Raw genomic sequence first — 15524 nt, 5'->3', positions numbered from 1 at the left:
ATAGGCCTTAGGGTTGTTGCGGGTATCGAAATTTCGATACCCAATCGATACTTTTGTCCCGGTATCGATACGATACCGGGATTTCCGTTTTTTCGATACTGGGCTGCGCTTCTGCGCAGTCTAGTATCTCTGAACATGAGCGCGCTGCTATCGGCGCGCTCATGTTCTCTCTCAGCAGCACGGGGAGAAGGAAGCTGTCCTCCCTCCCCCTGTGCTGCTGCCGCTGCCACCAATGAGAAGAGAGGGGCGGAGGAGGGGCGGCAATGAGAAGAGAGGGGGTGGAGGAGGGGCGGCAATGAGAAGAGAGGGGCGGAGGAGGGGCGGGCGCACTGCGCCCCCAATGATAGGATTACTATCGGAGCGATGGGAGGAGACATCAGCTTCACTAGTGGGCGTTCCTTTTCCCTGCGCTGCGATTGGACAGCGCTACAGCCAGGGAGAAGGAACGCCCACTAGTGAAGCTGATGTCTCCTCCCATCGCTCCGATAGTAATCAGCAGCATGTGGAGCAGGAGAGGAGACAGTAATGGGGCACTGCGGGCGAACGGAGCGGCGCCCAGGACTAAATGGTGAGTGCTGAGACATCGCTGGGCGCCGCTCTGTGTGGCCTAATAGTGAAAGTCTGGACTCATACAGTAGTCAGTCTTTAACACATACAGGAGGCGGGTGCCGGCAGCAGAATCGCATTGCCGGCACCCTGCCCCTGACAGGGAGCTGCGATCAGCGGCAGTTAACTGCCGCTGATCTGCTAGTACCCGCCTCCTGTATAAAGGGGTAAAATCATTGGTGGTGCAGTGTGCCCCCCCCCTCAATCCCCCCATCCCATTAAAATCATTGGTGGCACAGTGCGCCGGCCCCTCTCAACCCTCCAGTATTAAAATCATTGGTGGCAGTGGCCACAGGGACCTCTCCCCTCCCCCTCATTGGTGGTGCAGTGGCAGCTTCTGATCGGAGCCCCAGCTGTGTAAGCCTGGGGCTCCGATCGGTTACCATGGCAGCCAGGAAGCCCTGGTTGCCATGGTAACATCCCTGATGCTGTGTGCACAAAGCACAGAGCAGCAGGGACAGTGTGGAGTCCTATTCACCCTGATAGAGATCTATCAGGGTGAATAGGAAAAGGGATGAAAGATCCCAGGTTCTAGCCCCTAAGGGGGGAAATAGTTATTAAATAAAAAGTGAAAAAAAAAAAACCACTAAAATATGAAGTATAAATCACCCCCCTTTTCCCAATTTCACATATAAAATATATAAATAAACATATTACATCGCCACGTCAGAAAAGTCCAAACTATTAAAATATAAAAAAAAAATCTAGGTGGTGAATGCCGGAACAGAAAAAATAAAATAAAAACTGCGCGATTCGCCATTTTTAAAAATGAGGAATGCACGTGGCTTTTTTTGTTTATTTTTTTCGCGTGGTATCGAATGGTATCGAGTATCGCAATACTTTTTCATGGTATCGAAACCGAATCAAAAATTTGGTATCGCAACAACTCTAATAGGCCTCATGCATACGGGAGTTTTGCACCCCGCAATAGACAGGCAGCGGCCGTGTGCGGCCCGCATCACTGAAGCGGACCCATTCACTTGAACTAGAATAGAACATGTTCTATTTTTTTTACGGTGCGGACGGATCACGGACCCATTCAAGTTGAATGGGTCTCGATCTGTCCCGGCCCGCCGCACGGATGTTGCAAATTGCGGTCCCCAATGCACAGAACAGCCGCACAATGGCCTTGTGCATGAGGCCTTACAATGGATCTGCCACAAAAAAATGTCATCCGTTTTTATTGCGGATCCACAATTTGTGAACCGCAAAACACATACGGTCGTGTGAATGTAGCCTTAGTCTATTCTGTGGCCCCACCACAGACAAGAATTTGGCATTTCTGCAGGAGTAAAATATGGCGGATGTGTGGCGGTTTTGCGGAACCGCGATTTGTGGAACGAAAAACACTTACAGCCGTGTGCATGAGGCCCCTTGTTGCAGCAGTGCAGTGGAATCACAATTGCTCTGTACCATTCAAGTGAAAGGGAGAAGTTGTTATAACACTGCACTGCTGCAGATAGGGAGCTCCTGCGCAGGTAAACACTGCAGAGGACACAGCGCAACCGCAAATGTGCTTTTCCAAAAAGAACAGCTAACGTTTTTAGGGACAAATTGAAAAACCACCGAGAATGATACATGTCCATAGCTTAAGAACTCATTATTATTTTACAGTTCCCAATAAATACTGGGTGGCAGCCTAGGCAACAGCCGGAGCACAGATTGGCGTACCCTCAGCTTTGGCTGGGGGTTGCCACTTGTCCCAGTCCCTTGGTTACCTACACCCCAGAATCCGATATTTTAACTTGAAGCGTCCCCATCACCATGGGAACGCCTCTATGTTAGAATATACCATCGGATTTGAGTTAGATCGTGAAACTCAGATCCGACAGTATATTCTAACACAGAGGCGTTCCCATGGTGATGGGGACACTTCAAGTTAGAATATACTGAGAACTGTGTACATGACTGCCCCCTGCTGCCTGGCAGCACCCGATCTCTTACAGGGGGCTGTGATCCGCACAATTAACCCCTCAGGTGCTGCACCTGAAGGGGTTAATTGTGCATATCATAGCCCCCTATAAGAGATCAGGGGCTGCCAGGCAGCAGACCCCCCTCCCTCCCCAGTTTTAATTTCATTGGTGGCCAGTGCGGCACCCCCCCCCTCCCTCCCTCTATTGTATTATTTTATTATTTTCATTGGTGGCCAGTGTGCGCCCCCCCTCTATTGTATTAATATCATTGGTGGCCAGTGTGCGGCCTCTCCTCTCCCCCGCCCCCCCCCCGATCATTGGTGGCAGCGGAGAGTTAGAAGCATCATCCTACTTACCTGCGATGTCTGTGACCGGCCGGGAGCTCCTCCTACTGGTAAGTGACAGGTCTGTGCGGCGCATTGCTTAATGATCTGTCACTTCCCAGTAGGAGGAGCTCCCGGCCGGTCACAGACAGCGCAGCTTCTAACTCTCCGCTGCCACCAATGATCGGGGGGGGGGGGGGGGAGAGGGGAGGCCGCACACTGGCCACCAATGATATTAATACAATAGAGGGGGGGGGGGGGGGGGCGCACACTGTGCCACCAATGATAATACAATAGAGGGGGGGGGGGGGCGGGGGGGCCGCACACTGTGCCACCAATGAAAATAATACAATAGAGGGTGGGCGGGGGGGGGGGCGCACTGGCCACCAATGAAATTAAAACTGGGGAGGGAGGGGGGTCTGCCCCCTGCTGCCTGGCAGCCCCTGATCTCTTATAGGGGGCTATGATATGCACAATTAACCCCTTCAGGTGCAGCACCTGAGGGGTTAATTGTGCGGATCACAGCCCCCTGTAAGAGATCGGGTGCTGCCAGGCAGCAGTCATGTACACAGTTCTCAGTATATTCTAACTAGACGCGTCCCCATCACTATGGGAACGCCTCTGTGTTAGAATATACTGTCGGATTTGAGTTTTCACGAAGTGAAAACTCAGCTCTGAAAAAGCTTTCATACAGACGGATCTTCTGTGTGAAAGTAGCCTACGGCCACGGATCAAGGACGCGGATGCCAATCTTGTGTGCATCCGTGTTCTTTCACGGACCCATTGACTTGAATGGGTCCGTGAACCGCTGTCCGTCAAAAAAATAGGACAGGTCCTATTTTTTTGACGGACAGGAAACACGGATCACGGATGCAAAACGGTGCATTTTCCGATTTTTCCACGGACCCATTGAAAGTCAATGGGTCCGCGAAAAAAAACAGAAAACGGCACAACGGCCATGGATGCACACAAAGGTCGTGTGCATGAGGCCTAAGGCACTGGTTCACAGCACCGACCATAGCAGTGCATGGCTCAGTGATGTTTTTCATTGACCCATGGTCAGTAAAAAAACACCAATGTGTGAACAGACGCATGAAAATCAATGGGTACGGCCTCGTTCCGTCCATAGCTTAAGAACTCATTATTATTTTACAGTTCCCAATAAATACTGGGTGGCAGCCCAGGCAACAGCCAGGGCACAGACCGGCGTACCCTCGGCTTTGGCTGGGGGTTGGCACTTGTCCCAGTGCCTTGGTGACCTACACCCTGACACTGTGCATCCCCTCTAAGGCCGGGTTCACACGAACGTGTGTGACCCGTGCCTGTGAAGCGGCCCGCAAATAGCGGGCCGCAATGCTTGTTCGCCGGCCGTAGGTCAGCCGCATCGGATCGCGGACCCATTCACTTTAATGGGTCCGCGATCCGGCCGTTCCGCGAAAAGATAGGACTTGTTCTATCTTTTAGCGGAACGGAACAACGGGTAGTAACCCCAGGAGGCACTCCGTAGTGCTACCGAGGGGTCCTGTCCCGTGCGGCCGTTCCGCGATTCCGGATTAGCGGACCCATTGAAGTGAATGGGTCCGCATCCGTGATGCGGAATTCACACGGAACTGTGGCCGAGTATTGCGGCCCGCGATTTGCGGGCCGCAATACGGCCACGGGTCACGCACGTTCGTGTGAACTTAGCCTAATAAGGCCTCATGCACCCGGTCCGCAAAAAATGGAAGCCGCATGTGTGCCTTTCGCAATTTGCGGAACGGAACGGGCGGCCCATTGTAGAAATGCCTATTCTTGTCTGCAAAACGGACAAGAATTTTTTTTGCGGGGCTACGGAACGGATGCGGACAGCACACCGACTGCTTTTCGCATCTTTTGCAGCCCCATTGAAGTGAATGGGTCCGCATCCGAGCCGCAAAAACTGCAGCTCGGATGCGGACCAAAACAACGGTCGTGTGATGTCCGTGGAAAATGCGGAAAGCACACGTCAGTGAAAAACAGAAACGTGAACGCGCCAAGAATTGACTGACTGTACAATATGGGAGCGGTTACCGGGCACCGGGCAGACACCTCGAGAAGCTAAACCAAGAGCAGGGCCTCGTGGTACGAAATAAAACCCAAGGCACGAACTCAGCTGCGGTTTCTGACATGTTATTTATACGAGGCGGATTTTGTCGCGGTCAAAATCCATCATATGAACCTATCCAAAGGGGCTGTAATAAGGCTCAGGGGTCCCGGGTATCACAGGATGAGTCCGGCTCAGTCACCGCACAGGGCGCAGCCGCCACTGCTGTAGCCGTCAAGCGAGCCCTCTGCTGGCGTCGTAAAGCAGCGCACTGTATGGCAGCAGGAAGAGGAGACACGTGTGTTGTGCCTGCGACCCCCGGGAGGAATCATGGCTCTCTACCAGACGGCAGCAGGGATCCTGGAGAAGCTGCAGCGAAAGGAGGGGGCCGTGAAGACCTTCGTATATGACAGTGGCTTCAAGGTATAGACTGCATGTAAGGAGATCGTGAAGCTGAGTGTACAGTACATAATATGTATAGATCTCCGTGGTATATGTGATGGTATGTGTGCCCCCGTCTGTACTGTGCCTGTATGAGAGGTGCCATACTATGGATTAGTATCAGAGGAGGTGAGGTGCTGGGTTCTCTGGGACTAATCCAGGACTGTAATATTGACAGCACAATAAGGAGACAATGAAACAAGAGCTGCCAGTGTAACCAGTGAGTGGTACAGCCCCCCAACTGTGCTAATCTGTGGGGTCCCCAACAGCATTATAGACTCGGAGAACCCCTTTAGTTTTCTTTCTGTTACTACACGTGAAAGGTCAGTGACCGCGCCTGAGAGACTCCCCTTTATGGCCTATGTATTTATGTACTCGGTTCACACCTGTCCAGCATCTGTTTCTTACATCTAAGGGCTCGTTCACACGAATGTGTGCTGCCTGTCTCCATATTGCGGACCGCGTTCTACACCGTTCTGTGGCCATTCCGCATCACGGATGCGGACCCATTCATTTCAATGGGTCCGCAAATCCGGAGATGCGGAACGGAACACTACGGAGTGCTTTCTGGGGTTCCGTTCCATGCTTCCGCACTGCAAAAAGATAGAGCAAGTTATATCTTTTCGCGAAACGGACGGATCGCGGACCCATTCAAGTGAATAGGTCTGCGATCCCCGCGGACGGTGCCCATGCATTGTGGACCGCAATTTGCAGTCCACAGCACGGGCTTCACACGGTCGTGTGACCGAGCCCTAAGGGTTACATCACCTTAACCAAAAGCCCCATTTGCCGTCCTGTTGCTGCATGTAATATATGCATGGTCTGAGTGTCAGTGTGTCAGTTATATTCTGGAGTTTTCTTCAGTCTACTTTCACACTCTCACGTTTTGGCTTTCCGTTTGTGAGATCCGTTCAGGGCTCGCACAAGGGGTCCAAAACAGATCAGTTTGCATTCTAATGCAGTCTGAATGGAAAAGGATCCGCTCAGAATACATCAGTTCAGTCTCCCTTCCACTTTGGAGACGGACACCAAAACGCTGCTTGAAAGTCAATGGAGGACGGATCCGTTTTCACTGACACAATCTGGCACAATAAAAAAACGGATCCGTCCTCCATTGACTTTCAATGGTGTTCAAGACGGGTCCGTCTTGGCTATGTTAAAGATAATACAAACAGATCCGTTCTGAACAGATGCAGACGGTTGTATTATGTGAACGGATCCGTCCATGACGGATCCGCACAAAACGCAAGTGTGAAAGTAGCCTAGCCGTAATGTTTCCTTATTCACCTACAGAACGTGCGGCAGTTGTATGCCCTGCTTTGTGAGACGCTGCGCTACTCGCAAGTGATAGAAGAGATCATCAGCAGTTCAGAACTGCATTGTGGAACAAAGAAATTGCCAATGAATTTGGCTAAAGTAAGTAAAATAGACAACTGAAGGCTTGGTCTACAAGGGGTTGTCCAGTCTCTTTTTATGGTTTTATATCCTGTGATTGCTCATTTACTAATATACTGTAATTAGCTGACCCTGTCCATACCCCTCTCTGATACTTCTGCGTCTTCCAGGTTCCTCCTGGTCCTGGCTGCATCGCTCCCCATGTATTTACAGTCATGTGAAAAAATTAGGACACCCTTTGAAAGCATGTGGTTTTTTGTAACATTTTTAATAAATGGTTATTTCATCTCCGTTTCAACAATACAGAGAGATTAAAGTAATCCAACTAAACAAAGAAAACTGAAGAAAAGTCTTTTCAAGATCTTCTGTAAATGTCATTCTACAAAAATGCCTATTCTAACTGAGGAAAAAGATAGGACACCCTCACATGTATTCCCTCTTAAATTGGCTCAGATCTCACACAGGTATATCACACCAGGTGCACATAATTAGTAGATCGTTACTCTGCATGTTGAATGAGGCTTGCCCTATTTAAACCTCAGACATTTAGTTTGGTGTGCTCCTGACTGTTGAAGTGAGAGTGAGCACCATGGTGAGAGCAAAAGAGCTGTCAGAGGACTTCAGAAAAAAGATTGTAGCAGCCTATGAGTCTGGGAAGGGATTTAAAAAGATCTCAAAAGATTTTGAAATCAGCCATTCCACTGTCCGGAAGATAGTCTACAAGTGGAGGGCTTTCAAAACAACTGCCAACATGCCCAGGACTGGTCGCCCCAGCAAGTTCACCCCAAGAGCAGACCGCAAGATGCTAAAAGAGGTATCCAAAAACCCTAAAGTGTCATCTCGAGAACTACAGCAGGCTCTGGCTACTGTTGATGTAGAAGTACATGCCTCTACAATCAGAAAGAGACTGTACAAGTTTAACTTGCATGGGAGGTGTGCAAGGAGGAAACCTTTGCTTTCCAAGAGAAACATCGAGGCCAGACTGACATTTGCCAGCGATAAAGTTGACAAAGACCAGGACTTCTGGAATAATGTTCTTTGGACAGATGAGTCCAAAATTGAATTATTTGGACACAACAGCAGAGGACATGTTTGGCGTAAACCAAACACAGCATTCCAAGAAAAGAACCTCATACCAACTGTGAAGCATGGAGGTGGAAGTGTCATGGTTTGGGGCTGCTTTGCTGCAGCAGGACCTGGTCAGCTCACCATCATAGAATCCACGATGAATTCTACTGTGTATCAGAAGGTGCTTGAAGAACATGTGAGACCATCAGTTAGAAAATTAAAGCTGAAGCGGAACTGGACCATGCAACATGACAATGACCCAAAACATACTAGTAAATCAACCAAAGATTGGCTGAAAAAGAAGAAATGGAGAGTCCTGGAATGGCCAAGTCAAAGTCCAGATTTGAATCCCATTGAGATGCTGTGGGGTGACTTGAAAAGGGCTGTACGTGCAAGAAACCCCTCAAACATCTCACAGCTGAAAAAGTTCTGCATTGAGGAGTGGGGTAAAATTTCCTCAGACCGATGTCGAAGACTGGTAGATGGCTACAAGAACCGTCTCACTGCAGTTATTTCAGCCAAAGGAGGTAACACTCGCTATTAGGGGCAAGGGTGTCCTATCTTTTTCCTCAGTTAGAATAGGCATTTTTGTAGAATGACATTTACAGAAGATCTTGAAAAGACTTTTCTTCAGTTTTCTTTGTTTAGTCGGATTACTTTAATCTCTCTGTATTGTTGAAACGGAGATGAAATAACCATTTATTAAAAATGTTACAAAAAACCACATGCTTTCAAAGGGTGTCCTAATTTTTTCACAAGACTGTACATGGGTTGGGAGCAGAAGACCTCATCAGATCTCCTGTGTTCTCCGGCACCTGTGCTGTAGACATCCTCCACAAACTGCACAGGTGCCAAAGAATGGTTCTTACAATTCTATCTGGACGGAAGAGCAGAAAGGGTGTCAACTTTTACCTCTGCCCCTTTCACGCGCGGGTGCAATGCGTGAGGCAAACGCATAGCACCCGCACTGAATCCGGACCTGTTCATTTCAATGGGTCTGTGTACATGAGGGTTGTTTTTCACGCATCACTTGTGCGTTGCGTGAAAATCGCAGAATGTTCTATATTCTGCGTGAAAATCGCATCTGCAAGCATGTGCGGATGCGATGCATTTTTCACTGATGGTTGCTTGAGAATGTTGTTTGTAAACCTTCAGTTTTTTTATCGCGCGCATGAAAAACGCATCAATGCGCATTGCACCCTCGCGATAAAAACTTAACAACTGAAGGCAATCGCAGACAAAACTCACTGAACTTGCTTGCAAAATCGCGCATTTTTAACTGAACGCATCCGGACCAAATCCATCACGCTCGTCTCCATGGGGCCTAACACTTCTAGTTTTCAGACTTCTCTATGTTCCCACCAGCTTGTGGATCTCCCCTGGTTGCGTCCTATAGAGGTCTGCCCATATCTGCCCAGGGATAGAGCAGCCATTCTGCATTATCTCCTTATTCATTTGCAGACGCAGTTGTAGTACCTAACCCTGAAAGAGAGAGATCCTTTCTATTATTTCATGCATGAGGCCAAAATAAAGGAGTTATCCCATCTGGACAACCTCTTCCCTACAGGAGAACCTGATGGTTATGAGATGTTCACCATGGATCTAGTAAATAAAACCCATGGAAGTTGGCCGTTTGCATGGAAAACCGCTAGTGACAACAACTTTCTCTTGCATCTGCCTCTGCGGGAGATGTGGTATAACATGGTGGTCATTTGAATACTTAGTTGCACATGTCGTAATGGGACAAGCCTTTTTAACTTCTCGGTGAGGAGGTTACACTTGATGTAGGGTGAAGGAATGAGGTGGTCAGTGCAGTTTGTCTTTCCATCTCAGGTGCTGGTGTATGACTTGCTTTTTGGAAAAGGACTTCAGTGCGGGGGCCGATGGAAATCGACCATCCTAGCGCAGCGGGCAAGACTACATGCAGAGCTTGCCAAACTCAAAGTCAAGAAAAAGGTCAGCAGCAACCAGGACTTGGTGACATCAATGGGTGGCTCACTTGATGGTACGTAGTGAAATCTGAAACTAGTAGGTGCTAAACCTTTAATGTGTACCTGTACTTTCAAAAAAGTTTTGATGTGATAGGTTCGAATCCGACCATGGGCAACATCTGCAAGGAGTTTGCATGTTCTCCCTGTGTTTGCGTGGGTTTTGTCAAGGTACTCCGGTTTCCTCCAACACTCCAAAGACATCCTGATAGGGACCTTACATTGTGAGCCCCATTAGGGACAGCTTGATGCTAATGTCTGTAAAGTGCTGCGGAATATAGTATCGCTATATAAGTGCATAAAATAAATGTGGCATATCAAAGCTTTTTTATCAGGGGGGTCCGAGTGCTTAGTCCCACCAATCGCTAAAACAAAGAGTAATGGTGCATTTGCACTGTGCTGACGAGCAGACGATTGTTGGGAAGGAAGCGTTCCTTCCCGCTAACTTGCTGCTCATCAGTGGAGGTGAAGAGCTTTATTTACATGCAGCAGTCACCTCCACTGTATGAGGATGAGCGATCGTTACTGCTATAACTGGTCCTCATCAGAGGTCATAGACGCCTGTTCAGGCTACTTTACTCCCTGAAAAAGGTCTAATGCGTACCAATCCGCCTTAGGCTTTTCCCTGCCTTTCATCAGCGCAATGACCAATAACAAAGCTCTGTACAGCAAGGGGCTTTGCTATTGGTTGGTTTGGGCGGACTGCTGGAGCGGTGAGCTGTATGGGGAGAGTAGGGAGAGCGCTGTAACATGGAGTGTTGCTGAAGAGGAGTGGAGGACAACTACAGCTGAGCCCGGACATTTAGATTGACGCGCACTTCAAGGTGACAGCGCAGCAACACGCCTGATGTTCTTTAGACTTGTAACGGTTGCCTTGCATAAATATCCACCTCTTAGGCCACGTTCACACCACCACTATTTATTTCTGTTGAGCAGAACAATGAAAATAAAGGTGTTGGATCGGGCACGTAAGGGTGCGTTCTTTTGACATTTGTTAAACGTATTCAGTAACCGATGCCGCAGACAGATGTCATACGGATGTGGCATCCGTCTGATGTAAAAAAATTACAGGACTCTGCAGGATGGGAAAACGTAGTGTGACAAGTGTTTCAATCCTGCAAAGTCCATTAGAAAAATGTATACGTTTTTTTTGCACAATGGTGATGGAGGCCACAGTATGGCATCTATCTGAGGCATCTGTTAAATTCCTTGTTTTTCAGGGCAGCAGATCCCTGTTCACACAGCCCGGAAATGATGATGATTGAGGTGTCGCATGAAAGATCATTTCACCCGATGAACAAGTGTTTTGCTTGTTCGCCTGGAGATTTGCGGCATTACACAGGCAGATTATCGGGAATAAGCATTCATAGTAACGTTCGTCCCCGACAATTTGGAAGTGTAAGCCCTCCCTTAGAAGCACTCGCGCAGATCGCCTCCTCTCTACACCTAATGGGTTCCACAGAAAGTCTATGACGCGTGTCTACTTCTTCTTCAGCAGCAGGGAGTGACAGCGTTCTGTGCGAGCGCTTCTGTCTCCTCGTTTTAGTGATTGGCGGGGGTCTTAGCACTGATCATCCTTTTGAAGAAAATCTTTGGCATATCAAAAGTTTTTTTTTTTTTTTTTTTTTAGTACAGGTACATTTTTAATATGTGTATGGTGCCGGTCTAAACATTTCTCTCATGATAGGCCATTCTTTGCCACGCTATGTACGTGTCAACACACTGAAGACCTCCATGGATGATGTCATAACTTACTTCAAGCGTAAAGGTTATACTTACCTGGGCAAAGCTCGCAGGTCAGTTCACTGCTACAGGTGCTTTCTAATAATAGCCAAATATGTGTCCATGAGGCAATACACAGGAGGCATAACTAGACTCGTGGAGTTTCTACTGACCTCAGAGTCTCCATTGCCACTTGAGCCACTCTGGAGACCTTCTGGTGTCCTCGATTAGGCGCAGCTGATGAAATTTAGTGCTGGAAATGATGAATGAAGTATGATCTTTAAATATCATCTTGTCTAGCATCAAGGAGCTGGTTGATTTTGCACAGAAATCTAGGAAGTTGTTCCTTCAGGATCTTCACATCCCCAACCTGCTAGTTTTCCCACCCAGTACAGACTTTCACAAGGACTCCTTATACACAGCTGGACACCTCATACTGCAGGATAAGGTGAGCATATGTGCTGCTTATATCTACAGAAGAAACGCTCGCCATCCCCGCCAGCCATGTTACTGATCATACTGTGCTCCTCCAGGCAAGTTGTCTCCCAGCGTTACTTCTGGACCCTCCTGTGGGGGCCTGTGTCATTGATGCTTGCGCTGCCCCTGGAAACAAAACAAGTCAGCTGGCTGCCATAGTACAGAATAAGGGGTAAGTAGAGCCTGGAAGGTAATGTGTAAACTAGATGGAGGAACGTACAGCTACTCTAGTGTGTAGTTTGGGTAGATCTCTACATCTCAGTGCAGTAGACCACTAATGAGGAGTTTATCCGATGACCTTTCAATAATTCCAGAAAAGTCTTTGCCTTTGACCTGGACACAAAACGTTTGGCAACGATGAGTACGCTGCTCCTGCGTGCTGGAGTCACATGTCAGGAACTGGCCAACCAGGACTTCCTTACAGTCAATCCGTGCGAACCAAAGTACCAAAAAGTCAGTCACATCTTGGTGGATCCATCATGTAGTGGATCAGGTAAGTGCTGAATTTTCTACAGGAAGCTACAAATGGGGTGCTTTTTTTGGCGTTGGGGTCCATTTGGGACTTTTATTTTAACTCCTTTTTATTTTTTTATTACTCATTTGGCTTTTTTCATGTATGGTTTTTTTTGTTTTGTTTTTAATATACCATTTTATAGTCCCTTTTTATTTTATTTTTTTCTTTTCTAGTTTTATTATGGTTAAAGCGGTTATCTGAGATATTTTTACTGATCGGTGGGGATCCAACAAAACACACACACCCCCCCCCCCCCCCCCCCATAGATACTTATGACCTATCCAGAGGATGTCTTTACGTTTCACATATGTGTTTTGCATTCTAGATCTCAAAACGCTTCAGTTTTGTCCCCATTCATTGTCAATGGGGACAAAACGGTACAAGCCAGATCAGGATACATTCCGTTCCGGTTTGTTCCGTTTTTGTGACCGGTCTGTGAAACTGAAGAAACCGGATCCAGCACTAAAAGCAATATAAGTCAATGGTGCCAGATCTGTTTTTTTTGTTTTTTTTTGGATCTGAAAAACCCCCAGATCTGGCTCCCATTGACTTACAATGTTTTTAATGCGGGATCTGGTTTCTTCCGTTTCGATTTAATACAACCGCATCTGAGCGGAAAGGATGCATCTGGATGTATTAAATCAAACTGAAGCTTTTTCCATTCCGGCTTTGAGATCCTCTGCTGGATTCTCAAAACTAGAATGCAAAGCACATATGTGAAAATATTCTTACCCAGAGCATGTGGCATTTTGGGAAAAGAAAAGCCACTGGCGCCTGATGCGCATGCGCACTTAGCTCAACGAAGCTGCTGCCAGGAGTCAGCGGCGCATCAGGCTGAGCCTAGTGCGCAGGCGCCGGATCTAGCAGAGGGACGGGAGGATTGCGGAGGCGGGGCTGAGGTGAGGAAGGCGGCGCTGGGCACCAGACGGCGAGGGGTGCGGGCGGGCACCCTGGGGTAACGTAAAACCCCTTGGGCACCTTAGGTAGGTGAGTGACAGCTTATAAAAACCATTTTTTTGCGCTAATAGAGCCACAAGCAGGTTTAATAAGGGCAGTTTAGGATTCATGTTATTAGTACGGACCTGGCCATATGTTTAGCTTATAGGGCTCAAATCTCATGACAGAATCCCTTTAAATATAAAAAAATAAAAATTAAATCTTGTGCTTATTTCTATTGGGATCCTCATTGACAGTGTGACGTCTGTTTCTCAGGTATGCCGGATCGGATGAGGGTCCCCACAGATGAGGTAGGGTGTGACCAGAAAGAGAGGCTGCAGGCTTTGTCAGCTTTCCAGAAGCGGGCTGTATCCCATGCTCTCAAATTCCCTGCGGTGGAGTATGTCGTGTACTCCACCTGCTCCGTACACCAGCAGGAAAATGAGGATGTGGTGAAGGGCATTCTGGAGCAACACCCAGACTTCAGGTACACGGTCTCAGCTTGTGGTATACAGCGATTATCATGCTGCAGAAATATTACAATGTCCTTTCCTTGTCCCTTACAGGTTGGTTAATGTTCTTCCTTCATGGCCAGCGCGGGGGCTGAACACGTTCCCTGGTTCAGAGTGTTGTCTGCGGGCCTCTTTGTCAGAAACGCTGACTAATGGATTTTTTGTAGCGCTATTTCAGCGCAAGTCCCCAGAGGAAAAAAGGTAGAAGAAAATAAAGTATATATATTTTTATAAATCTTGAGATCTCTGAATAGTGATGCAAAAATCTGAATGCATAGCACCTCTCTGATAGCTTTCTGTTTCCCCCATTAGTTATATTAGTGATCATACATAAAGATTATTGGTAGCCTTGTACTTTTTTTCTTTTTCCTGGACATCCTATGGCAAGTTGTGCTGCCTATGGACTACAGGAAACAAAAATTTCAGGCAAATACATTTTCATTTACTGCTGCTCTGATTCTAATTAATGCCCACCGGTGGTCATTTCTACCAGTCTGGAACTTATTATGGGGGTGAAGCACAAATAATTCTTGGTGACCCTAGGTATGGTTTATTTATCATTGTAGTAGGTGGTATGTTTTATTATATGAATATTTTTGCTGAACTTCCAGGGCATCTGAAGAACTGAATCCACCAGTTCTACCTGAAGTAAATGGCTCAGAAGGAGAGAGTGAGAACAGTGAGATGAAAAAAGCCAAAGAGAAATCTTCTAAGGTCCAGTCTAAAAGGAAGTCTGATTGTATCATTCAGGATTCCTTCAGCAGCACAAAGAAAAAGCGTAAGAAGAAGAAGAAGCGTAAAACAGACCAATCCTGATGTTTTTACCTGGGGCTGTGTACTTTGAGAATGGATTTGAGACTGTTCTTAAAAAAAAAAAAAAAAAAAAAAAAAAAAAAAAATCGCACTACCTTCAGTACTTAGAAGGTACCATTATATAAATCAACCAAGAGTTGTTACTACTTCTCTACTGCTTGGGGACCAGAATAATGGAATGCCAGTGGATTGCTGTAGATACAACTGCTGCTTTATAGCGGACTGCCAGATTAAAAGAATCTACCACAGTAGGTTGTCAGTTATGGGTTCTTTGCACGGAACAAATTGATAAAAACATGCTTTCCCTAAGGGCTCATGCACACAAACTTATTTTTTTTTCCGTGTCCATTCCGTTTTTTTTTGTGTTTTTGTTTTTGCAGACTATTTCCGGAATCATTCACTTCAATGGGTCTGCAACAAAACAGAAGTTACTCTGTGTGCATTCCGTTTCCGTATGTCTGTATTTCTGTTCCGCAAAAAATAGAGCATGTCCTATTATGGCCAAGGATAGTACTGTTCTATTAGGGGCTAGCTGTTCCATTCCGCAAAATACAGAACGCACACAGATGTCATCCGTATTTTTTGCGGACCGCAAAATACATACGGACGTGTGCAAGAGCCCTAAGAGTCAGGAGCTCACAAATAACAGGACTCCCGTGCTTGTGCATTACTTCGAGTGGACTCCAGTGGTCGGCTCGCAGTGGAGCTGCTAAATACTTATTTTAGCAAAGCGAAAGAGTTAATTCAAGTAACT

At 47.2% G+C, this 15524-nt stretch overlaps 1 protein-coding gene across 1 annotated transcript; it reads left to right on the top strand.

Annotated features, from left to right (window-relative positions):
* The first annotated feature begins 5162 nt into the window (after positions 1-5162).
* On the top strand, positions 5163-15010 carry NSUN5 (NOP2/Sun RNA methyltransferase 5). Its single transcript, XM_040423589.1, has 10 exons — positions 5163-5327; positions 6639-6761; positions 9642-9813; positions 11484-11592; positions 11819-11966; positions 12052-12167; positions 12310-12488; positions 13722-13932; positions 14012-14158; positions 14569-15010. The coding sequence occupies exons 1-10, from the start codon at positions 5235-5237 to the stop codon at positions 14771-14773; spliced, it is 1503 nt and encodes a 500-aa protein (XP_040279523.1). The 5' UTR covers positions 5163-5234; the 3' UTR covers positions 14774-15010.
* Positions 15011-15524: the final 514 nt, after the last annotated feature.

The sequence above is a fragment of the Bufo bufo genome, chromosome 3 (genome assembly GCF_905171765.1).
Source record: "Bufo bufo chromosome 3, aBufBuf1.1, whole genome shotgun sequence".
In the NCBI taxonomy this organism is placed as follows: Eukaryota; Metazoa; Chordata; class Amphibia; order Anura; family Bufonidae; genus Bufo; species Bufo bufo.
The sequence above is the reverse complement of the archived record's forward strand: the minus strand, read 5'-3'. Positions and strand labels throughout refer to the sequence as shown.

Excerpts from the sequence above, each read along its gene's own strand:
- NSUN5 (XM_040423589.1), top strand. The coding sequence starts at position 5,235 with ATGGCTCTCTACCAGACGGCAGCAGGGATCCTGGAGAAGCTGCAGCGA. Across the intron at positions 9,814-11,483 it reads AATGGGTGGCTCACTTGATG|GCCATTCTTTGCCACGCTAT; the intron begins GTACGTAGTGAA and ends CTCTCATGATAG. Across the intron at positions 12,168-12,309 it reads GCCATAGTACAGAATAAGGG|AAAAGTCTTTGCCTTTGACC; the intron begins GTAAGTAGAGCC and ends CAATAATTCCAG.